Source organism: Oncorhynchus clarkii, chromosome 1, assembly GCF_045791955.1.
Source record: "Oncorhynchus clarkii lewisi isolate Uvic-CL-2024 chromosome 1, UVic_Ocla_1.0, whole genome shotgun sequence".
Lineage (NCBI taxonomy): Eukaryota > Metazoa > Chordata > Actinopteri > Salmoniformes > Salmonidae > Oncorhynchus > Oncorhynchus clarkii.
The window spans coordinates 69,180,444-69,205,520 of record NC_092147.1 but is presented as its reverse complement, the minus strand read 5'-3'; the positions used below and the strand labels follow the sequence as shown (position 1 = coordinate 69,205,520).

General features: G+C 42.2%; 1 protein-coding gene across 2 annotated transcripts in view; it reads left to right on the top strand.

The window, feature by feature from the left end:
* The window catches only part of LOC139411468 (Ras and Rab interactor 2a), a 65,378-nt gene that overhangs the window by 34,481 nt on the left and 5,820 nt on the right, over positions 1-25,077 (top strand). The window contains exons 3-8 of one of the 2 annotated variants that reach the window (XM_071157886.1): positions 2,484-2,584; positions 4,119-4,329; positions 5,151-5,262; positions 6,408-6,480; positions 10,060-10,151; positions 18,224-19,756. In XM_071157886.1, coding sequence (XP_071013987.1) covers positions 2,484-2,584; positions 4,119-4,329; positions 5,151-5,262; positions 6,408-6,480; positions 10,060-10,151; positions 18,224-19,756 — 2,122 coding nt within the window. Of the gene's footprint in view, positions 1-2,483; positions 2,585-4,118; positions 4,330-5,150; positions 5,263-6,107; positions 6,207-6,407; positions 6,481-10,059; positions 10,152-18,223; positions 19,757-25,077 lie in introns of those variants that run through there. The other variant, XM_071157896.1, reaches the window with a different exon arrangement.

Below are 25,077 nucleotides of genomic sequence, written 5' to 3'. Positions count from 1 at the left end.
CCCACTAAATTTGTCAGTGCAGAAACATAATGGAAAAAGTTGCATACCAAATTAACAAAATAGTAACAACAGGATTTAACCTGATTTTCCAAACCTTTCAATTGAATTTAGTGCAATATCATCTCTATTGTTGTCTGTAAAATGTTCAATGTTGATTGTACGAATCTGAAACGTGTTGATTGATTTAATTACCTATGCATATTATGAATTATCATTTTACCAATCTTTATTTTGGTAAAATAACAGGCGTTTTTGTGTCGTGTGTCAATCCTAGAGATAAAAGGAGAATATTACTTAATTTAGTATGGACATTGCCGTTGAGGGCTTCCACCATTTTAAATGTAGTCAACTTGGTTAGGATTCCTATAGGTTGGGAGGTTGGGAGCCAATGATCAGAGAGCATTTCCTTCTTCAGATTGGTCCCAAGAAAGACCCAGACCCAGTGAGTTGAGACCACGACAAATTAAAGACCGAATTTGTGGTCTTGAGTGGTCTCAAGACCACTAGATCAAGAGTCAATGGGCCCTTTAATTGTAAGACACTTAAGTACAGTAGAGTAGGGTACACTATAGTAGAGCACAGCATAGTAGAATACAGTAAAGCACAGTTCAGTAGAATGGGGTACAGTAGAGCACAGTAGAGTAGGGCACAGTCCAGTGGAGTAAGGTATAGTAGATCACAGTAGGGTACAATACAGTATAGCACATTATAGATGTTTGTGCTTTGGCTAAATAGATGTAAATGTTTGGGCTCTTAGACGGTTGGAGCCCCCATGCTGGTTGGAGCCCCCATCTCTATACTTTTTCCTGAAGTATGTACTTGTCCACTATCCAGATGGTGGTCCTTTGTTGCTCAGTTGGTAGAGCATGGCACATGCAACTTTAAAATGGAGATGGCCTCAATGGCACTGCCTCTCTGTGGTGTCAATTGCTTTGCTTGTGACCATTTTAGTTTACAAATGTTTACTTATTTTGGACTTTAAAGAATCCCCATAGCTAACATATGGCTGGTTATCTTTCATTTGGACAGATGTACAGTCGTGGCCAAAAGTTTTGAGAATGACACAAATATTAATTTTCACAAAGTCTGCTGCCTCAGTTTGTACACTCCAGAATGTTATGAAGAGTGATCAGATGAATTGCAATTATTTGCAAAGTCCCTCTTTGCCATGCAAATTAACTGAATCCCCCAAAAACATTTCCACTGCATTTCAGCCCTGCCACAAAAGGATCAGCTGACATCATGTCAGTGATTCTCTCGTTAACACAGGTGTGAGTGTTGACGAGAATCAGGCTGGAGATCACTCTGTCATGCTGATTGAGTTCTAATAACAGACTGGACGCTTCAAAAGGAGGGTGGTGCTTCGAATCATTGTTCTTCCTCTGTCAACCATGGTTACCTGCAAGGAAACACATGCCATCATCATTGCTTTGCACAAAAAGGGCTTCACAGGCAAGGATATTTACACCACTTCTTTAGAATCAACCATATACGTAATTGAGCAATCTTCCTGATTTTCAGGAAGACATTTGTCGCCTCATGAAATGAAAACACCCAGAGGTGACGGTTGTCAAGCTGGGGTCTTTGTTCGGTGGTAATGATGCTAGACCATTGCTTATTTTACCTAACTCACTTTCAAGATAAGCGGAGATTTACACTAGATATTGTGAACTATTGCTAATGTAAGTAATTCACTATAGAAGCTGATGTCGTTTAAGCATGGTTAATGTGGTTATTTAGGGAAGGTTGTATTGTCTAAATCTATTGGATTCTAGGATTAAGCATGTGTTAAAGCTTCCGTTTGCTCTTCTCCGGCTGTGTGTCTTGGCAGTGAGCTGTAGTGGGAGAGTAGCAGGCAGTGCGTGCGCGGTTTGCTGACTGGTGTTCATTTATGGTTAGACTAACAAGGAGCAAGGAATGGCTGTAGAAGCATAGACTGAGGATGGGGTCTGGGTGCGTGTATGAGTCCAGTCAGATTTCACAGTTGTGTGTGTGTGTGTGTGAACTCAGTTAATTTTGTGTTCATGTGTTTGAAACAGTGACCTATACTGGATATGACCTGGTCTGTGGTCTGTGGAAAAATTCAAAATTGGACTATTTGTTTTGCATGGCTGGATTTATTTATCTTGTAAACTTCGGTATCAGCGTGAGATGTTTTAGGCTAGAGGATGTTATGTGAGGTTGGCGTCTCTTCTGGTTTGTTTTGTCTAGAAATTGGTATTTTTCTCTTTCCTTGTCGTCTTGGCCAGTCAGTAAAGGGGAAGTGGCTCTTCTGAAGCGAGGGTGGACACACACACTGGGAGGTGACTAACATTTTCCCTGCTCCCGAGTCTGCAGGAATGAGTGAAAAGTAGTCTCACGCAAATACAAGAAATGTACACACACACTCTCACTCGGTTTCATTTCTTTCTCAACTTGGTTGCTTCTATCACTCTTCCTTTATCCCTCATCACTGATCATTCTCCCGTCTTTCTGTACTGTAGCTGATCGACTCATTTGCCTGGGAGATCGGGACTCTGAAGAGGGAGGTGGTGCAGAAGGCTGAGCCAGCAGAGAGGGACCCAGAGCCTGTCATACTACAGGGGTAAGTGTGTGTGTTTAAAACAGACCGGCAAACTGACTAACAAAATTGTTCTTTCTGTACATCCGTTTACTCTAGTACCAGTATGATGAGAAGGCTTGCTTCAGCCTCCTTCATGGGCTGATGTAGAACTAACGTTAGCTGTGCATGTTAGAGGGAGAGGAAACAGTGGAAGACATTCAAACGGGGATTGTTTCATTTAAGGAAGGAGTAGAATATCCTTTCAGACCTCTGTTGCTTGTTCAAATGTAATAACAACAGTGGTTAAATTCATTGTTACTGGATGCTTGATAGGATTGATTGATGATGATGATGAGTGCCAGTTTGAGTAACGTTGATTTTAGTTCCACTGTAATTCCCGGTGTCCACCAGCAGGTGTGGATAATGTGCTCTGGTCATTCACGTAGTGGAGTTTCATCATGTCATTGTGTTGACAGGAAGTCAGAGGGATCTGACAGTGGAAAGCGTATAAGAGTATAGGATTTTCAAAGTGAACACCAAGCATATTTGTGTAAATTAGATTATGGGTTACAAAAATGGGTTACAGGTTACCTGACATTAGGTACATAATAATGACATGTAGATTATAATCAAATATACCCAGTATTGGCTTCATTTTGTCGATTGCTAAATATTAGTGCTGAGCGATTAGTGATTTGAGGTCGGTTCGATTAATAAAAAGGAAATTGCGTTTTTCTAACATTTGTGAGTGCATACATTTTCGTACTGGTCACCTGTGGGAATTGAACCCACAACCCTGGCGTTGCAAGTGCCATGCTCTACCAACTTATTGTGTGGGTTGAATGCTGTAACAACACAGAATAAAATAACTAATAAAAGTCCCATGATGGTAGTGCCTGCCCATTACTGCTTATCACTTATTAACCATTTATTCATATTTGTGTAAATTACATTTGTTTTATTTGATGACTTTATTATTTTATCCAACTCATCTCTATAGAGCTGCTGCCTACGCTGTCTGACAAAGTCACTATTTAGTCGTTCTTCAAAGTAAATAAGGCTTTTATGACTGCTGAATAAAAACTATCTATCACTTAGATCAGGGATGGGCAACTCTGATGGGGGTTCGGGCCCCCCCAAAAAAACAAAACTCCTAATGAGGGGCCGCAGTGGCTCGTGGGTCTGCGTACCCAGCACCCATTTCTTCAGAAGTATGAGTGGTGAGGGATACGGGCCTCAGTAAGTGTGCTTGCTTTGCGTCATTTCATTTTTAGATGTTGGGTACATTTGTCCTTCTCCACTGAAGTACTGTTCCTCCTGGGCCATTATGCTTTTCTCAGTATTGAAATCCATTTATAACTATGATTCACCTCAATATTACTAATTGACTCCCATGCTAATGTATTACATACCAGTTTTTATTATTAGTCTGTGTGTATCTATTTGTGTATGTGCACTTGTACATGCTTGCTTTTCTGTGTACGTGTGGGTATTACTATCAGGAAACATATATAGGATTTGAAAGGTATATTTCTAATTGTATCTCTTCCTCTCCCCATCTCTCTCCCTCTCTCAGGCTGGATGGGGAAGTGGGAGGTCTGTTCCTACAGGCTCCTCCCTGTGTTGGTGTGGGGGCACGGCTGGCTGGAGCTAGAGATTCAGGCTACGACTCGTTGCGTAGAAGGATGAGTGTGCTGGACAGGCTGGTGCAGACGCACGTTGTGTGGCTGCAGCTGGGACTTAACCATGCAGACTCCACAAGCATACTGGAACCGCAGCCCACCGGGGTGAGACCAGATACACTCAGTCATTCTAATATTTGTTTTTTTGTTTTTTCTTTCAAAAAACTGATTGTGAAACAGGAGTCAAGTTTTACATGGAGTTTCCATGCATAAAGCTTACACTGTTTTACAAGATAATAAATGATACAATTCTAAACTACTGTGTATTTAGATGAGATGTATCTCACCACTCAACCATTACATTTTGATCACTTATTTTTTAAAATGTTGATCCTTTATTTAGCCATAGAGGTCACACTGTGATTTCCATCTCTTTTTTAAAGCTGCATAGATAGTCAACATAAAACATCTCGCATAGATGGTCAACACAACATAAAACATCTCGCATAGATAGTCAACATAAAACATCTAGCATAGATGGTCAACACAACATAAAGCATCTCGCATAGATGGTCAACTCAACATAAAACATCTAGCATAGATGGTCAACTCAACATAAAACATCTCGCATACATGGTCAACACAACATAAAACATCTCGCATAGATGGTCAACACAACATAAAACATCTCACATAGATGGTCAACACAACATAAAACATCTCACTGTTTCATTCCATTTAAAGAGCAGAGCCATTTATTTGACAGCCATTTCCGTTTAGGTAATAGGAGGAATACAGAAACCAGTTTTAGGTGCATCAGTTACTTGACCCTACCATTAAACTCCTATTCATGCAAAGACACCTTGACAATCTCACACAATGGAGGACTAATGGAGACATATACTTTCAAAGTATCAGATATTCTCCATTTCAATGTTTTTATTGTTGTCTGTGTTTCTCAAGTTGCTTTTTTACCCTGTCTGCAGACGTTTCTGGTGAGGAAGTCGACTACCCTGCAGAGGAAGGTGATCTCTCTGCGTATGCATCAGGACTCTGAGACACCCGTCAAAGACTTCCCTGTGAAGGAGAGTCAATACAGTAAGCACCTGCCTATTCATTCCCACCTGCCTATTCATTCCCACCTGCCTATTCATTCCCACCTGCCTATTCATTCCCACCTGCCTATTCATTCCCACCTGCCTATTCATTCCCACCTGCCTATTCATTCCCACCTGCCTATTCATTCCCACCTGCCTATTCATTCCCACCTGCCTATTCATTCCCACCTGCCTATTCATTCCCACCTGCCTATTCATTCCCACCTGCCTATTCATTCCCACCTGCCTATTCATTCCCACCTGCCTATTCATTCCCATCTTTATCATTCAAATGTATCCCGCAAATACATGTGGTTATTATAAGCTTATTAAAAAAGAAAGAACAATTTCCCTCTGATCATTTGAATATTCTATTCTAATGTATTCATTTTGCTCTCTGTGCATTTCCCCTTGGGTTTGCTGTGTTGCTGTCACAGTTTACCGCTGTCTAGTACAAAATGTGACGTCATCCTGGGCCTCAATATTCTCTTCTCTCTTTCTACTTACATGTGGAAGACATTTCAGTTGAATGCATTCAACTGACTAGGTATCCCCTTTCACTTCATTTTCCCTGCTCCGAGGTCAATGCCGAGAGCGTTTGGAGTTTCCCAAAAACCTATTTCCTGATTCTTACCTAGTGAAAGTAGTTATGTGTTATATAGTTAAGAGTAACACAAAAGGTAACATTTAACAAGGCTTAACATAGCCACATATTGTTGATGTTCTTGAAGTGAATAGAAAAATCTTATTAGGCTATTTGTTGGGTGTGTTATCCCAGAAAATGTCTCACCAGGTATTTTTGCCTTTCTTTACTAATGCGATGTAGCCTGGTAAGTGTGATGGCCTGTTGCAGCTTGTAAATGCACCAAATGCCTACTAGGTGTAGGCACACCCACTCAGCCATGCCAGCACGCCAAGAAAACAGACTTACCCTTCTGCAAATATGTGAGCAACAGTTAGCTACTCTCACGATACTGCTAGTGGTGTGTGTGTGTATATAGTATGACATAGTAGTTCCCAAGTGAAAACATCACACCAACTCCCTTCTCCCATCTAGGAATATTGCCATGCTTTTGTTCTGATTTTGCAAGTACAGCTTTGCTCCTGATTTTGAAGTTCCTTAAATATAAATGTATCCCTTCACAGCATTCTCCTTGGAGGGATCGGGCCTCGGCTTCGCAGACCTGTTCCGTCTTGTGGCCTTCTGCTGCATCAGCAGGTAACACACACACACACACACACACACTACCTCAAGAAACACTACCTTTCTCATCCTAGTTATAAATCACATATTCCTTTTGAAGAGGAACACATGGATCCCAGAAGTTACTGAAAGAACCATGCTTCATTTGAAGTACAGAGAATGGCATTTACTGGCCACCTCATCACTTCACGTTATTGCACTGAGACTATTGCACTGTTTTCTTCGAAAGCTAACAATGTCAGTCGAGTCTGCACTATAATAATTCTAATTACATATTGACTTGGTTAGTTGACCAAGCTCAAGGCTTTTCAAACAATGCTATTAAAGCTTGGCTAAAACGTGGAGGTTGAGCTTGATTGAAAACACATTCTTGTCTGGTGATGGTGGTGAATGGCAACATGTCAAGGCCACAAATCAATAGGGATGCGGGGTGGAAAGCAGGAAGTGTGAGGAAGAAAACAGGCCTTGAACTGTCTGTAGCTTGTGTTTACATATAGAGACTGGAACAAAACTGCAAACAAAACATAAGGGGTCAAAAAGGATCATGAACTTTGTACAGTATGATTTCAACTGAGTGCATGGCTCAAAGTTCTTAATTCTGTTAAGAGTTTGTTGTATTTTAATTAGGATTTCCATTTAGCTGTTGCAGAAGCTATCTTCCTAGGGTCCACACAAAACATGAAACATAAAATGAATAGACAAGAACAACTCAAGGACAGAATTACATTAAAAAAAAATTAAAGGCACACGTAGCCTACATATCAATGTATACACACAAATTATCTAGGTCAAATAGGGGAGAGGCGTTGTGCCGCGAGATGTTGCTTTATCGTTTTTTTAAAACCAGGTTTGTTGTTTATTTGAGCAATATGAGAGGAAACGGAGTTCCATGCAATAATGGCTCTATATAATACTGTACGCTTTCTTACATTTCTCTGGATTTGTGGACTGTAAAAAGACCCCTGGTGGTGTGTGTGTGTGTCAGAGCTGTGTGTAAGTTGCCTATGCAAACAATTTGGGATTCAACACATTGACTGCATCACTTCTTTTTATAAGAAACAGTCTCATCAACTCTTAGCCAAGAGAGAGACTGTCATGCATAGTATTTATATGAGCCCTCTGATTACAATGAAGAGCAAGATGTGCCGCTCTGTTCTGGGCCAGCTGCAGCTTAATTTGGTCTTTCCTTGCAGCACTCGACCACATGACTGGACAATAATCAAGATTAGACCAAACTAGAGCCTGCGGAACTTGTTTTTGGAATGTGGTGTCAAAAAAGAAGATCATCTCTTTATTACAGGGAGAGGTCTTTGTCTTAACCTGTTGCGACGAGCAATCCCGTATCCGGGAGCGTAATTATAGCCTCAAGCACATTACCATAACGCAACGTTAACTATTCATGAAAATCGCAAATGAAATGAAATAAATATAGTGGCTCACAAGCTTAGCCTTTTGTTAACACTGTCATCTCAGATGTTCAAAAAATGCTTTTCAACCATAGCTACACAAGCATTTGTGTAAGAGTATTGATAGCTAGCATAGCATTAAGCCTAGCATTCAGCAGGCAACATTTTCACAAACAAGAAAAGCATTCAAATAAAATAATTTACCTGTGAAGAACTTCGGATGTTTTCAATGAGGAGACTCTCAGTTAGATAGCTAATGTTCAGTTTTTCCAAAAAGATTGTGTAGGAGAAATCGCTCCGTTTTGTTCATCACGTTTGGCTCAGAAAAAAAATACGAAAATTCCGTCATTACAACGCAAACTTCTTTCCAAATTAACTCCATAATATCGACAGAAACATGGCAAACGTTGTTTAGAATCAATCCTCAAGGTGTTTTTCACATATCTATTCGATGATAAATCACTCGTTGCAGTTTGGTTTCTCCTCTGTTCAAAATGGAAAAATGCACGCACCTGGAGATTACGCAATAGTTTCGACGGAGGACACCGAGCGGACACCTGGTAAATGTAGTCTCTTATGGTCAATTTTCCAATGATATGCCTACAAATACGTCACAATGCTGCAAACACCTTGGGGAAACGACAGAAAGTGTAGGCTCATTCCTTGCGCATTCACAACCATATAAGGAGACATTGGAACACAGCGCATTCGAAATCTGGCTCACTTCCTGTATGCAATTTCATCTTGGTTTCGCCTGTAGCATTAGTTCTGTGGCACTCACAGACAATATCTTGGCAGTTTTGGAAACGTCAGTGTTTTCTTTCCAAAGCTGTCAATTATATGCATAGTCGAGCATCTTTTCGTGACAAAATATCTTGTTTAAAACGGGAACGTTTTTCATCCAAAAATGAAATACTGCCCCCAGAGGTTCAAGAGGTTAACAACCATTGAATCAATATGTTTTGACCTTGACAGTTTACAAGGTAACGCCAAAGTAACTTGTTAAATAGCCATACCACTCATTACCAGATTCAGCTGAGGTCTAGAACTTATGGAAGGATTTGTACCAAATACAATTCTTAGTTTTAAAGATGTTCAGGACCAATTTATTATTGGCCACCCATTCCAAAACAGACTGCAACTCTTTGTTAAGGGTTTCAGTGATTTCATTAACTGTGGTTGCTGATGCGTACATGGTTAAATCATCAACATACATGGACACACATGCTTTGTTTAATGCCAGGTCATTAGTAAAAATAGAAAAGAGTAGAGGGCCTAGAGAGCTGCCCTGCGGTACACCACACTTTACATGTTTGACATTAGATAAGCTTCCATTAAAGAAAACCCTTTGACTTCTATTGGATAGATAGCTCTGAATCCACAATATGGCAGAGGTTGAAAAGCCATAACGGATATGTTTTTTCAACAACAGGTTGTGGTCAATATCAAAGGCTGCACTGAAATCTAACAGTACAGCTCCCACAATCTTATTATCAATTTCTTTCAATCATCAGTCATTTGTGTCAGTGCAGTGCATATTGAGTGCCCTTCTCTATAAGCATGCTGAAAGTATGTTGTTAATATGTTTACAGAGAAATAGCATTGTATTTGGTCAAACACCATTTTTTCCAACAGTTTGCTCAGCAGAGCTGGCAGAAAGCTTATAGGTCTGCTGTTAGAACCAGTAAAGGCGCTTTACCACTCTTGGGTAGCGGAATTACTTTGGCTTCCCTTCAGGCCTGAGGACAAGGACTTTCCTCTAGGCTCAGATTAAATATATGACAGCCTATGACAAAATAGCAGCCTTATTCTGCTCTTGAAATTATGTTGGTTACATTTTTTTGCCATGATAATGTCAATTAGAGCTTAGTAAATGTGCACTTCAGACTCATAAGTTATCTGAGACACAGGAAGAACAGGGTGGGGTGCTGAGCCTCTTGGCCTGTGTCTGTCTGTCTGCCTCTCTCTCGCTCTGTGTGTATGTGTCCACTCCTTCTCTCTCTAGCCCAAGAAACCACACATGGGACAAAAACTTGTTAGGGAAGGGCTGTTTGGTCACCCTAATTAAATGACTCACTGCAGGGACTGTGATTTATTCCCAATTTCTTACTCTCTCTCACTCTATTTTCTTTTTGTCTTTCTCACTCATTTTCATCTCACATATCGACTGTCTGCCTCTCTCTCTTAGGGATGTCTTGCCATTCACCCTAAAGCTTCCTGAAGCCATCTCTGCAGCCAGGACACCAACAGACTTGGAGGAGGTGGCCAAGCTAGGAGCAGGTGAGTGTCCACTAGACTGATACTATGCGTTTGTATTGATAATGCATGTCTGAAGCATGAAGATTAAAAGTGTAGCCTCCCTTTGTATCTGGATGGTCATTGACTGCCTGCTAGTTGACTTTCGTTGCTTTAGAAAAGTATTGTTACTACCTTAGGTCTAATCCCACATCTGTTCTGTTTAAAACCAAGCTTTTCTTCCTCAGTGTGTTCTCGTAAATCACATTTAACCACATTCTCCAAGTTAAACTAGTAAAAGCCCAAAGTGACATGGCTCAATGAGTCACCCATAATAACAATGCCTCTCTGAGCCCCAAATCAGTGCTGCTCAGCTGGGCACATGATCAGGAGAGCACTGGGGCTCTGGAGCCCCTGAGTAGGCCTCACTAGGGTATTAAACCTCACACTCTCTGTGCAATGTGCTCTCTGTGCCAAAGCCGTAATGTCACTTTGCCTGACTGCATCTGAAAGAGTTGAATACAGTACAGGCATATACTAGCCTCTGCAAAGACACTGGTTTGATAACACCCTTCCTTTGGTGTGGTTTTGAGTGATCTTCACACACAACAGCCCCACTGTCTATTTTTCCCTATGAGTAATGTGAGCAGACTGCATTGAGACTTGAACAATGATTGTGTGGACGTAGATGAGCGTCAGTGAAGGTTCACATATATTTTAATGACATTCATGTAGGTGACCATGCCGGAGATGAGCTGTGTGTGTAGGTAGGCTATGTCGCATCACTGAAATGTGGCTTTGGACAGAACAAAAGACATCAGTGCTGAGTTCTGACGTCTGGATCGGTAACCGCACCTGTGACGTGGGTCTGATTCAATACAATGGGGATGTGTCCTTCTATGCTTCAGAGAAAGTCAACTCTTTCTTTCATTCTGTCGGTCTCTATTCAACCCTTTGTCAGAAGATGAGCTTGATTGAAAAAGAAGTACACAGTAGCTGGACGTACTAGCAAGGCTTGTTAAAGAAGTTTTTTCAAGCAGCGAACCATTAGCTGACATTTCTGTCTTTCTTTACCAAGAGGCTAAACTTTGGCCAAGAATGAATTCATTTGTCATCTGTCTGAATTTCAGGTTTCCTCCCCTCATTGTCCTCAGCTCACCCTAGATTTTCCCAGCTGCCAGTTTTAGACAAAGACATTTCCCCCGTTAGGCCACACCCACAGTGTCTCAGGGCAGTGTTCAGGATGAAAAAATGTTCTGCATCGTTCAATTAAACGGAAATGGTGATGTTCTGAACGACTAGTTGAAAAACTGGGAGGGGTTGTGGTTTGGGGAACACTCCGTTGCCCTTTAAATACCTATCTTATTGCTTCAAGCCACACCCCACCAAACGGAGAAAACGTACCTCAGTCTGTTCAAGAACACTGAAGAATGTTTTGGGGAAACATTCATTACAAACCATCAAGCAACATAGCAAATATTTAATCAAACTGAACTCAACACAGGTGTGTTGCCTGGGATACAGGGTTTCTGTTGCAACCAGTTTAACCCTTGCCTCCCCACATCCCACCACATCAGTTATTGTTAACACTTTGTGGATAAATGTGTGATATTTTGGTCCAAGACAAGTGATTTCATGTCTGGAACAGAACTTTCATCAATAATAATATTTTCCAGAACCCAACAAAATATCAAAGATGAAATACCACTGCTATTGTTGACAAGGAACAAAAACTGACTTTAAAGGTAACCAGGGGTGGAACTTTCACTAGGGACGGGAGGGTCATAACCCCCAACCCATTGTGGAGGGACATCTTTGTATGCATTTCTTTGATTATTTAGTTTTATCATTACAAGTATAAAAACAAAGTTGGTCACACAGCTCACGTGTCGCACAGGACTCGTTAGACGGGACTGACAAAATCGCACAGAATGACTGGGGGAAATTAATTGAATGTAATTGTGATCTTCCTATGAATTTGGCTTTAGCAGTTGAACCGTTTTGGCCATTTTCAATTATGATCCCGTGCCTGAAATCTATGACTCTCAGGAACACAGAATGGTTGGGGGAAATGAATTTATATTCTGTTCTAAGAAAGATGAAATACACAATGATTGCCTGAGCTTTCTTCTGCTTTCCTGAATCTTCCAATACCTGTATGATGCACTTCAATAACTTCTAAGCATACTTCATTCAGACTGATCTTTGTTATTTATAAGGCCAGATTCAAAAGTGTAATCAAATAATTACATTTGTTTCGGATACCCCCAAGTGTCCTAAAATAGTGTGAAGGTCCGTGTTATCACTGTCTTAAAGGCCCAGCGGAGTCAAAATGTGATTTTCTTGTGTAGCTCCTGTTTTGAGCACATTTAAACATATGCTGAGTGTATGAAAATGTTTTTATAATTGGTGTTTTTGAGGGAACCAAATAAAATGTTAAAGGATATCGTCACTTTTTAGACTTTTTTTTTTCTCTCCATTTTCCCTGAATGAAGTCTTATGGGGCCAGGAGAGGCTGTCATCCACTGTTTTTTGTTTCAAAAGCCACTGCTAGCTTGAGCTAGATTAACCACAAACCATAGGGATAGTGGCAAGCTCACAGTGTTCAAAATTGCAAAACAAATCAACTCAAATGCTTAGTTTGAAGTTACTTAGAGGTGAATTGGCCACAACATTTTAACATGGTGAGCTTGCCACTATCCCTATGGTTTGTGGTTAATCTAGCTCAAGCTAGCAGTGGCTTTTGAAACAAAACAGTGGATGACAGTTTTGGGGGGGGGTTATTGTTTCCTAAAGTTAGCTCAAGATGACAGTGGCTTTTGAAACAAGATATCTTAGTCATAGAAACATGAAATGTTGTCTGGCTAATTAAGTTTGAAGACATTTGATATAGATGGAATCCTCATTAAGACCATCAAAAGCTAAGTCTTTGTACTTAACATTTTGCTTTTTTTTAAAGCTGCTAATTCTGTTCTATGTGCAACAAAATATTGATTATTGAATTACATTTGCTCTAGTTCAGTCTTATGAATCACTTAAATTGTGATGAAATGCAGGAAATTAGCTTTAGGTGGAGAAAATAAATTCTGGAGGAGTACCCCCTGACAGGTTTGGTCTCCACCCCACCTATAAAACCAAAGTTCACCCCAGAAAGTAACAGTGAAAAGTGCAAGAGCTGCCAAAATGGAAGAATAACAAAAACAGCAGAGAAAAATAAGTCTTGAAGGAGGAATGGGGCAGGAAAAACTGACAGAGAGCTGGCGAGCGAGGGATTGAGAGCAAGAAGCGGGGGGAGGAGAGTGCTCTGTTGACTGTCCGCCCCCATGCACTCGTTATCATGTGTGAGTCATAAGTCTGTGTGTGTGTGTGTGTGTGTGTGAGACATGACAGCGAGGCTTCAGACTGGACGGCAGTGTGCTCTAGAGGTTTCTCACACTAGTAAACTAAAATCAGAGCTGGTATTTGTCTGCTGATGTGAGAACAGTAAGTCGAAGTTTCTCTGGTCTTACATTGTGATGTGACTTTGGCTTAATCTGGTACGGTTTTGTCTTTAATTGTTCTAGAGTCTCTGCGTTTTGCTCTGTCTAGTACAGCACTGTAGTATATGCTCTTCAGTTGGATGCGTCTCTTGCAGTAGGTTAGTTCTGTCATATATGCTGCTTTTTTTTGACTGCAACACCAGTGTTACATTACTGTATATGCCCTTATGTTATACTAGGTACATTGTTTCCGTAGCTAGGGCTGACCGTGAGGACTTGTGAAGAGCCGAATCAACAACCTCTGCATAATCTAAACAGTTGCTTTGTGGGAAGTTGTTGAAGTTCACAGTTAGACTCTTATGTAAATGAAAGCTGAAAAGTACCAGTGGCCTGGCTTTGGCCCCAAGTAAGAGAATGTCCACCGGAGCCAATGTCCAGTGATACTCGAGTTCTGGCCCGCATAGATGGAACAGAAAATTCTGAGCCTTTTGAGTAAAATACTGGGGTAAATCCACCAATAGTGTCTTTGGTTGGTACATGGCTTTGGTTGCTAAGTTGTTGGCTGTGTTGTAGTGACCAGCGCTGTTCTTTCTAAGTCTTCTATGGTTATATCATACTGATTTGGAATGTTATTGTGCTGCTGTTATGTAGACTGGTATGGTTGTACTTATTTGCAACAATGTGTTAATATGCTTTCTTGTATTAATACTGTAATGTAGGCATTGGCAACGTGGTATGACAGTAGCTTAATTGACTCGATGGTCTAATGTCTGTGTATTGGCATTGTTTTATTAGCATACTTTTCAGTTACTACGTTGTTATTATCAGGTTATTGTAGCCTCTGTGTTAATGTAGAGCATCACTGCATGTTACTTTGTGTTGCTATTATATTACAGTGTTATGCTATCCTAATGTTGCTCTGTGGTGTAATATCAGAATGACTGACTCCTGCAGCGTTTGACCAGTGATGTTATTGTGAGATATGGCAATATTGAAATAATGTAGGCGTAATATTGGCATGATGTTAGTGTTATCTTACTAGTGCTGAGTGATTTTAGGTTTTTAAACAACTAATTGAGCAACGTCAGTTCAATTTTGAATTCCATTTCGTTCTTGTTTTTACGCAGCAATTTACACACAATACCCCATAAAAACAAAGTGAAAAGAGCTTCTTCTTTTTTAAAATGTTTGCAAATGTATTAAAATTAAAAACAGAAATACCATATTTACATAAGTATTCAGACCCTTTGCTATGAGTTTTGAAATTGAGCTCAGGTGCATCCTTTTTCCATTGATCATCCTTGATGTTTCTACAACTTGATTGGAGTCCACCTGTGGTAAATTCAATTGTTTGGACATGAATTGGAAAGGCACACACCTGTCTATATAAGGTCCCATAGTTGACAGTACATGTCAGAGCAAAAACCAAGCCACGAGGTCGAAGGAATTGTCTGTCGAGCTCAGAGACAGGATTGTGTCGAGGCACAGATCTGGGGAAGGGTACCAAAAAATGTCTGCAGCATTGAAGGTTCCCAAGAACACAGTGGCCACCATCATTCTTAAATGGAAGAAGTTTGGAACAACCATCTCTGCAGCACTCCACCAATCAGGCCTTTATGGTAAAGTGGCCTGACCGAAGCCGCTCCTCAGTAAAAAGCACATGCCAGCTTGCTTGGAGTTTGCCAAATGGCACCTAAAGGACTCTGACCATGTGAAAGAAGATTCTCTGGTCTAATGAAACCGAGATTGAACTCTTTGGCCTGAATGCCAAGCGTCACGTCTGGAGGAAACCTGGCACTCACAACATGATGCTGCCACCACCATGCTTCACCGTAGGGATGTTTTTCAGCGGCAGGGACTGGGAGACTTGTCAGAATTGAGGAAAAGATGAACGAAGTAAAGTACAGAGATCCTTGATGAAAACCTTCTCCAGAGCGCCCAGGACCTCAAACTGGGGCAAAGATTCACCTTCCAACAGGACAACGACCCTAAGCACACAGCCAAGACAACGCAGGAGTGGCTTCGGGATAAGTCTCTGAATGTCCTTGAGTGGCCCAGCCAGAGCACGGACTTGAACCCGATCGAACATCTCTGGAGAGACCTGAAAATAGCTGTGTAGAGACGCTCCCGATCCAACCTGAGAGGATCTGCAGAGAAGAATGGGAGAAACTCCCCAAACACAGGTGTGCCAAGCTTGTAGCTTCATAACCAAGAAGACAAGAGGCTGTAATCACTCCCTAAGGTGCTTCAACAAAGTACTGAGTAAAGAGTCTGAATGCCTAAATAAATGTTATTTCAGTTTTTTTTTACGGTTTTAGCTTTGTCATTATGGGGTATTGTGTGTAGGGTGATGAGGAAAGAAATCTGTTGAATCCATTTTAGAATAATGCTTAACAAAACTTAACAAAATGTGGAAAAAGTAAAGGGGTTGAATACTTTCTGAATGCACTGTAAATTAGATGTGCAATGTAGTAGAGAGTTATAGTTTCCAACAGGCCAATATTTTACATAATTACCACAGAAAACGTGGTAGTTAACTACAATGACCATAATCTATTGCGCTCCTACTTGTCTGTTTCTTTTATGCCTGCTACGTTAGGTTAGTGTGAGAGAGCAGAGAAGAATGCGTGACAGAGCAGTTGCTTCATTTCTCTACGGGAAAATACATGATCTAAGTGATTGAATGTTGGAATAAAAGTATGCCTGATTTACTTTGAAGAAATACTAAATAGTGACTGTCAGATAGCGTAGGCAGCAGCTCTTTAGAGAGGAGTTGGATGAAATAATAGTCATCAAATAAAACAAATGTAATTTACACTAACTGAAATATTTTATTAAAGTGATGTGAATAAATGATGGTTAGTAAGTGATAAGCAGTAATGGGAAGTCACTACTATCATCTGACTTTTATTAATTGTTTTAGTCTGTGTTACAGCATTCAACCCACATAATGCATAGTAGGCTTGTCAGGATACCAACATTTTACAAATGACACGATACCAGGCCAGGTATCACAATACCAAGTAGTTTCACATTGAATGTAACTTCAGTGTTCAGTGTATAATAGAATACTGTATATCCTGGCTGATTTGCTAATATTTACTAAGGCCTACTAGTTACTTGGCAGGAGGAAGGAATACTGTACATGGATAATGTCATTATGCATGTATAAGGGGAAAACACTGCATCAAACCTTTACTCTTCAGTTAACACACACACACTCTCCCTCACTCTCAATACACACACCACTCGATATCCCACCAATACATACACTGCTCCCAGCTTTTAAAACGATAGGCTCAAAACAATTGAAGGCGCACCAGAAAGAAATAGATTTTTGGTTTAGTTTAGGCTTACATTCGGTCTATATGAGTCCTACCTTTTGAAGCACATCAGATTATTTTCCTTTCTTCCAGTCAATCAAATTTGCCTAAACCTACTGTCAAAATACCAGGTTTTTAGCTAGAATAACATTGTTATCAAACCAATGATTGGCAACCCGCGATTAGTTTAAAACCGCCCACGACATGGTTTGTGAAATTATGTCAAATGCGTGCGAACCACGGTAGGAGAAAAAAGGCATCTCCGGTAATATGGGTGATCTTTTTTTAAAACTGTTTAGACTAGAGACAAGTCGTTTTATTCGCTGTAAAGCTACAAGCATGCCTTTCACAAAGCTGTGCTCCATTTCCCCTCTGACACTGAGGCTGCATGACGGGGAACTTGCAAAGACTCCTCAGACTGGTCTGTTCTCTTCATTATAACAGACGATTAAATTATACAATGTATCAACATTGCTTGCTTTGCGCTGCTCCAATGTAGCAAATCTGACAGAAGACTCATCAGGGTCTGCATCCCCGCTCGCCATCAGTACTAAATGATATATTTTTAAAACTGATGGTGGAATCGACACAGATGGCTCCCGAGTGGCACAACGGTCTAAGGCACTGCATCTCGGTGCAAGAGGTGTCCCTGGTTTGAATCCAGACTGTATCATATCTGGCCGTGATTGGGAGTCCCATAGGACGGCGCACAATTGGCCCAGCATCGTCCTGGTTTGGCCGGGGTAGGCCGTCATTGTATATAAGAATTTGTCCTTAACTGACTTGCCTAATTAAATACAGGTAAAAAAAAAAAGAGCAGACAGAGAAGCAGGTGAGTGAGGCCTGGTAGGGGATGGGGCTGGCTGATTACAGCTGCCATGTGATTTGTGAGCATTAAAGCGAAATGGATATTATTAGACCTGTGCATATTCGAGACTAATGGCTGTTGCTTAAATTCAACTGACTTTCTAAACATTTTATAACAGGCGCCAGCAGGCTCTTTAGATTGGTAGGGCTGGAAAAAGTTGGTAGTATCATATGAAACGGTACTGCGGTATTCTGAAATGTTTGTATCATAAGTATCATGACGTTTTGGTACCGTGATATTACCGTGGTACAGGTATACCGTGCAACACTAATGCATAGTGCATTTAATGTTTAAAACTTATGGAAATAGAAAACTGATCTATATATATATATATAATCGAACCGACCTCACAAAGCACTAATCACTCAGCGCTATATCTTTCAGTAATGTTGCTGTTGTAGTGTCTGACTGTTCTGATATTGTCTCTCTCCTGTCTCTGCCCTGCAGGCTTCTGGGACTCTGAGCATTGCTGCAGGAGCAAGAGTTCTGTCTCCCGGTTGTCCGGGACAACCATCCAGGACCAATCACTCAGCCCCCTGGTCACCCGCACCCCGTCCCAGCTTGAGTGTTCCCAGTCCAACGGGGCTCTCTGCTTCATCAACCCCCTCTTCCTGAAGGTTCACGACCCAGAGGGGGGCAACCACACCCCTCCCTCCTCCACCAGCTACTACAACAACCCCCACCACCTAAACAACAATAGTACTACAACAACTACAGCAACAACGGTACAAGTTCAACAGCACTGTACCAGCAACCCAGAGCAACTTATCGACTGCACAAACAGCCCTCAACCCCCTAGCAACAGCCCTCAGAGTCCTAGCCCTGGCAACAGCCCCCAGCATTATAACAGTGTGAGCCAGGCTAAGAGCGTGTCCCGCCCACCACCGCCTCGCCCCCCACCTCCCCATTGTGCTCCCCGTCGCCCTGCCCCTCCTCGACGCCAGTGCAGCATGCCTGAGAAGATATCCTGGATCAACACCCCCAAAGAGAAGGACAGGGTGGGAGAGAGGGAGAAAGGAGGAGAAAGAGAGAAGGGCAGTAGCCTTCTCTCCCGCCTGGGCTCCTCTCTCAGCATCAGTCCATCCTCTTCTTTCCTCTTATCCTCCCCTCCTAAGAAGCTCAGCATCAGTGCCCCCATCACTATTCCCTTGTCCCTTTCCTCCCCAAGTAGACCGAAACCCACACCACCAAGCGACGTCGACTGCCATCTTGCTCTCGATGACCAGACTATTGAGAACGCCATTTCTCTCAGTCTGGCTAAGCTGTCACTGAGAAACGCCACCACCCCTGACGACAACACAGAGGGAAACAGTCCGTCCACTCAAGACCCAGCCCCCTCCCGTCGAGAGGAAGGAGGAAGAGAAAGAGGAGGAAGAGGGGACAGTGTGCAGCGCCTGAGCGACATGAGCCTTTCCACCGAATCCTCTGCCGACTCACTAGACTTTTCCCAGGGCTTTTTCCCCCCTCTCTCTGAACCGAGCCCCCCCACCACCAACAACCTGGTCCTGCCCCCCCTCACCCACCCCTACAGCAGCATGGAGGAAGATGATGATGATGAAGACGAAGCAGACTTCGGCGGGAGCCTGGAGAGTGACCAAGACCAGGACCTGACCATCACCCCTCCTGGGCTGCGCACCAAACGGCGAGCCAGCGCCGGGGCCATGGTCATCCAGCGGGCCCTCAGGGGCCACCTCCGTAAAATGAGTGGGGTGTTCAACTCGCTGATGACCCCAGAGAAACGGGCCATACGGAGAGTCCTGGAGCTGTCGAGGGACAAGGGGTCTTACTTCGGCTGCCTGGTGCAGGACTACCTGAGCTTCCTGCAGGAGGGAGGCGGCAGCCAGGCCTGGCAGTGCCACGCATCAGGACTGGAATTGCTGCAGACGCTACGCCAGTTCATCACCCAGATGAAGAGCTACCTGCGGCAGAGCTCTGAGCTGGAGCCCCCCATCGAGTCACTCATCCCAGAGGACCAGATCGGTGAGTAGCAAGGGGTGTGTAAGAATGTGTGGATTTTTACTGTTATACAACGTTTGTGCATCTATTGGAAATCACACCAGTCAATGTTGGTTAACCGTTGCATAAAAGTTGATAGTTTGCTAGAAGTTACAGTAAAAATGTACGTTGAACTTGTTAGGAAGTTGTTCCATCGTCATCTCTGAAATGGTTCATATTTGACATTGAAATGACTAAAGAAAATCATAAACCGTCATATCTGAAAATATGCTAACTGGACAACACTCTGTATGCCTATAGCCACGGCGAGAGCAGCTCAGTATGCAAGTCTGTGTGTGAGCTGGCGCTTTTGGTCAGGATGATTACAGTTCTTTGGAATGCATCTCAGAATAGGGGTTGTGGTCGGTGAAGCAGCAGGAGTTGAGTTACAGACAAACCGGTTAACCAATGGGATTGGGATACTTTATTGCTAGTGAGACAACAGTGCTAGCATTTAGATAGTGTTATTCTTGGCCTTTATGACACACTGGCATGTCAAACACCTGCCCAGGGGAGGGGCTTAGAGAAAGGCCAAGGTATTCATGTGTGGGAATTATTGGGATTAGAAACTGGCCCAAATGTAAACAGTGAAAACACGTTTCAGCCAGAGAGGATCCTTCTGTGAACTAACCTGTTCCCACTGGTCCTTTTCAAAGCTGGCAGAGGAACAAGACAATATACCATAGAGCTGTGAAGCAGTAACACATGGGAGGTGTATTTGATCCTTACAAAACCATTCTCCTGTTTACTGTGTGTCAGGAACAATCATCAAAGAGATGGCTCTTTAAGACAAAGACAGTAAAATCATTCTTGATTTACAACTAATCCAAGGATTTCATACATCACGATTGGTTTTCCTGCAATGTTTGGTAATCGGAATTGTTATGCAATGTTTTTGTTGCAGCAGAAAGTGTTTTCAGTTTAGCTGAATTAATTGCCTCTCCAGATGTGCTTCAGTGGCTGTTTGCCAAGTAAGCAAACTTCTCCCGCTCGACCATCACTTCTCTTCTCTTTCTATCCTTCTCCAACTCTCCCACTTCCAATCACAGACGGAGCCTTTGCTGCAAACCTCTAAATCTCTCCCTCTTTTTCTATCCCTTTCTGTGTTGACAGCGCTTGCATTTGTCTGTGGGTGTATGAGGCAAGAGCATGGAGAGAGAGGGGGGCGAAGAGGGAGGGGGGAGAATGGGACCCTTGTGTCTCCTTAAATTAACCCACTTGGCAGTTTTTCCTTGTTTTGGCTTCATTGCTATGCTCGGTGCCAAGTTGAGCAACAAGTTGTTTTGAAGCTCTGTTTATAGGCCTGTAAGGAGTTTGTGGAAGGGAGACTCTATTGCCCAATTCCAACTCCACCCCTAAACCCTAAGCACTTCATGTAGATCTGAAAGGGTTGGACAGACATTAGCAATAGCGATGGCTTGCTCCACATGGCCCTCTGTTAGGCTAGGTGGAAATCTCACCATATGAACACCATTAATTTAGAACTCACAAGTACTGTACTATGTAGAGGCCAGGGGTACATTTTTCTATAGATAAAAAACAATAGGGACATGAAGGGGGAAGAGTGGGGGCTGTTGGGAAATGTACGAGGGGTAGCCAATCTTCAGGCAGAGTACTCACGAGGAAGTAAATAGAGTCCATATCAGCTGCAGCCCTGAATTTGGCGACAGTTCAGATTGGATGACCTCGCCATATCTCTAGATTACAGGGCCATTTTTACACACTGTAACTTTTGGGGAAATGTGACAAGAATAGTGTGAGCTATTAGAGATCTACTCAAAGTTGTGTTGAGAGCTATAGTGAATATACTGTCAGGGGATTTCTGTTAGCCTCAATGTGCGTCACAGAGAGGCAATCTGTCACTATGTGGCGGCACAATGGCGCTGGAAGGGTGTGGGATGTGAGAATGGATTCACTTCTCGTCTGTCTGTCCCACCCTCCCGTCCCTCCCTCCCTCCGGTTCACGTGCAAGCTCTGCAGGGAGGATGTGTTGAGGGAGATTGTGGGTGAGGAAGGTTGTTTTGGTGGGGAGATGTGTATTTGAAGCGGAAGTGGCCCTCAGTACATACCGTACGTTTGTGTGAGTTTGCGTGTCTGTGGCCTAATGGGAAATAAGTGTGTAACCATAAAAAGTCCCTCCTAAGTGAGATAGCTCCTGTGTCTCCTCTCACACCACTCATCAAACCCCACTTACTCACATTGACCTCGGACTTCTCTAAAGACAACCTGCTCATCCAGCATTTACTCATCTAGCATGTGTTGTATGCCATACAGTGAGTTTAACAACTGCATTCAGGGATGCAAACTAGTCACCTTTTGGCGAAATTTGCCGTTTTGAATCCAAAATAGGTGACCTATGTGATTCATGTAGATTCGATGAGAAAAGTTAGGGGGGCTCACTACTGGCTGTAAGCGAAAGAGTGATGCACGTTTGGAGCTATACTGGCTGTATCCAAGGCTCAACCAATTGTTCACATAACAACAGAATGCAGCGCAGCAAGCAACTGAACAGAGAAGAGACGACCAATTTGCTAGTTACATGATCAGCGCGCGCTCTGGAAAGACAGCAGAGAGTAGAAAGGCTGAACGATAACGAAGAGGTAACGTTAGGTGAGAAGCCTGACCACGGAGACGGGGGTGAGAAGGTGATGAAGCGTACCTCATGAGCTGTAACCGAAAAATAACTGCCATTTGGAAAGTTTGAGGTGAGGGAGAAAGTGTGGTGGAACAAGTATTAGCATTGTTAATAATCTTGCTAGATAAACTGGATTGAATTCTCCGTTAGCCAGCCAGAGAAATGTTGAGCAACATTAGCCAACTCATCTGATCAAATAATTGAGTTTATGGTGTGAAAATTAGCTTGCTAATAAAGTCAGACAGCTAGCGTTAGCTAGCTAACATTACGACATCAAATGAGCTAACATTAGTAACCTAACCAATTCGCTATAGTAGTGTAACGACCCTGGGTTTATACGCGCGGATATCAACTCTGCCGCTTGAGCATGCTTTTGCCGCACAGTCGATAGCGCACTGGACTTCGGGCTACAAGGTCATGGGTTCGAGACCTGCTCCCTGCCTGTTTCATTACAGTATTAACTGGTATACGACCCCTTGCATTCAAGTTATAACGCTTACTGTTAGTTGCTTACTGGACCATGGCAATCTGTGAAATGTTAGGGTTAACCCTAACCCTAACTAACCACCATTAACTAATGTTTCCCTCTACAGTAACTTATGTGGTTAATTTTCCGATTGAGAGAATTAGGTGAAAATTAGGCTTTTTGCAGTGTAGCCCAAAGATATTGCTTTTGTTGTGTTGATTTTGACAGGTGTGTGTGTGTGTGTGTGTGTGTGTGTGTGTGTGTGTGAGTGAGAGAGAGTGAGGGGGATTATATTTTTTGAACTCAGTGAACTCATTTTTTGAACTCACTCACTTGAACTCAACTCACATGCAGCCTTGTGCACAGCCTTGTGCACTTAATCAATGTCTATAGTGGCCACTATAATAGAGCAAAAATAGAATGCCTGTTTGTTTCATTCTATTTCTACTTTAGATGTTTTTTTTCCCAAGTGCAATATTTATGTGTGTGTTCAAGTGTTATATTATAAAGGCTGTCATGGCTAACTGCAATATTAGTGTATTGTTTTTTTTCTCAAGACCTTGAGTATCATTTGCAGTAAAGTCTAGGCAACAAATAACATTGGATTACTTTCTTTACATTTTTTAGATGCAAGTTAGGTTCACATTAACCACATTTTATTTTACACACAGAGACGGATCATGTAGATCATATTCTTTGTTTAATTTTTTTTAAGTATCACCTTTTTGGGCCCTCACTAGTTTGCATCCCTGTGCATTAGTACACTACAGAATTGCATGCTAACCCTCCACGCTTCCATGTTGTTACATTCCACAGTGCTAATGACCAGAGTTATGAGCGGTACCAGTATATGTAAGGAAGGACAGTAGCTTGAGGCACATTGTTTTAAAGACCAGTCCAGAGAAACTTGAAAATAACGTGCATGCAAAAACAAAGGCCACGGGGGATTTTGTATGGGTGCGTGTGTGTGTACATGTGTGCTCCCACTGGGAAACATGCACTGAGCCCAACCGCAGGCCTGAGGTCTTTTAGTGCTGGCACTGCATTCCAGCGATTTTAACCACTTTAACAGAACTACAAGGTACCAGGCTTGCTCTACCACAGTCCCCAGGTCCAGAACAGAGGCTGGTAAACACACAGTATTAAGTAGAGCCATGACTACATGGAACACTCTGCCATCCCAGGTAACTCAAGCTGACAATAAAACCAGATTTAAAAAAAGATTAAAAAACACTACTGCACAAAGGGGACTGTGAACAGACAGCCATTTTATATATCTTGTATTGTACTACGTATTAGACCTAGATACGTACTGATATGTAGACTTTGACGTTTTAAATGTATTTCAGTCCTTGACTAATAATGTTCTGTACTATGTATTATGTTTCATGAAGACCTGAGGAAGAGTAGCTGATGCTCTTGCAGTGCCTAATGGGGATCCTAATAAATACCAAATACCAGGCTTGTTCATAGAAGATGACAAGTTGACTTTGATCAAATTTGACTAATTGCCAGTGAAGTGTCACAAGTCTAGTTTAACCTGTTGGTTATTCTGCTTACTGGAATAATTATATTTTGTACTACCAGTGTCTATTTTTAAACCATACCTTTGATAATGATACAGTGATGTAACACCTACAAGGAAGGACATGTGTTGCTGGTCTTGACTTACGAGGAAGAAAGACACATTTATATGCATTACACACATTCTCAGACGGAGTGGTTAGGCTACTTTGAGAAGTTTTATTGCACCTGAATTACTGTCCAGTTTTGTGGTCAGGTGCGGTAAAGAAGGACATAGGCACATTGCAGTTGGTCCAAAACAGAGCAGCACGTATTACACTTAATGTACAAGGAGGGCAAATGTCAATGACATGACATGAATATCAATCTCTCCTGGCTCAAAGTTGAGGAGAGATTGACTGCATCACTATTGGTCTTTGTGCGAGGTGTTGTGTTGAAGATACTTAACTGTCTGTTCAAGCAGTTGGCACACAGTTCGGACACTCATCGGTATCACACAAGACATGCAACCAGAGGTCTCCCAAGTCCAGAACAGAGGCTGGGAAACACACAGTATTAAATAGTGTCTAAATGGAACCATGACTACATGGAACTCTGCCACCCAAAGCTACTCAAGCTAGCAATGAAACCAAATAACAAAAAAACGATAAAAGAACACTCTACGGCACGACGGGGACTGTG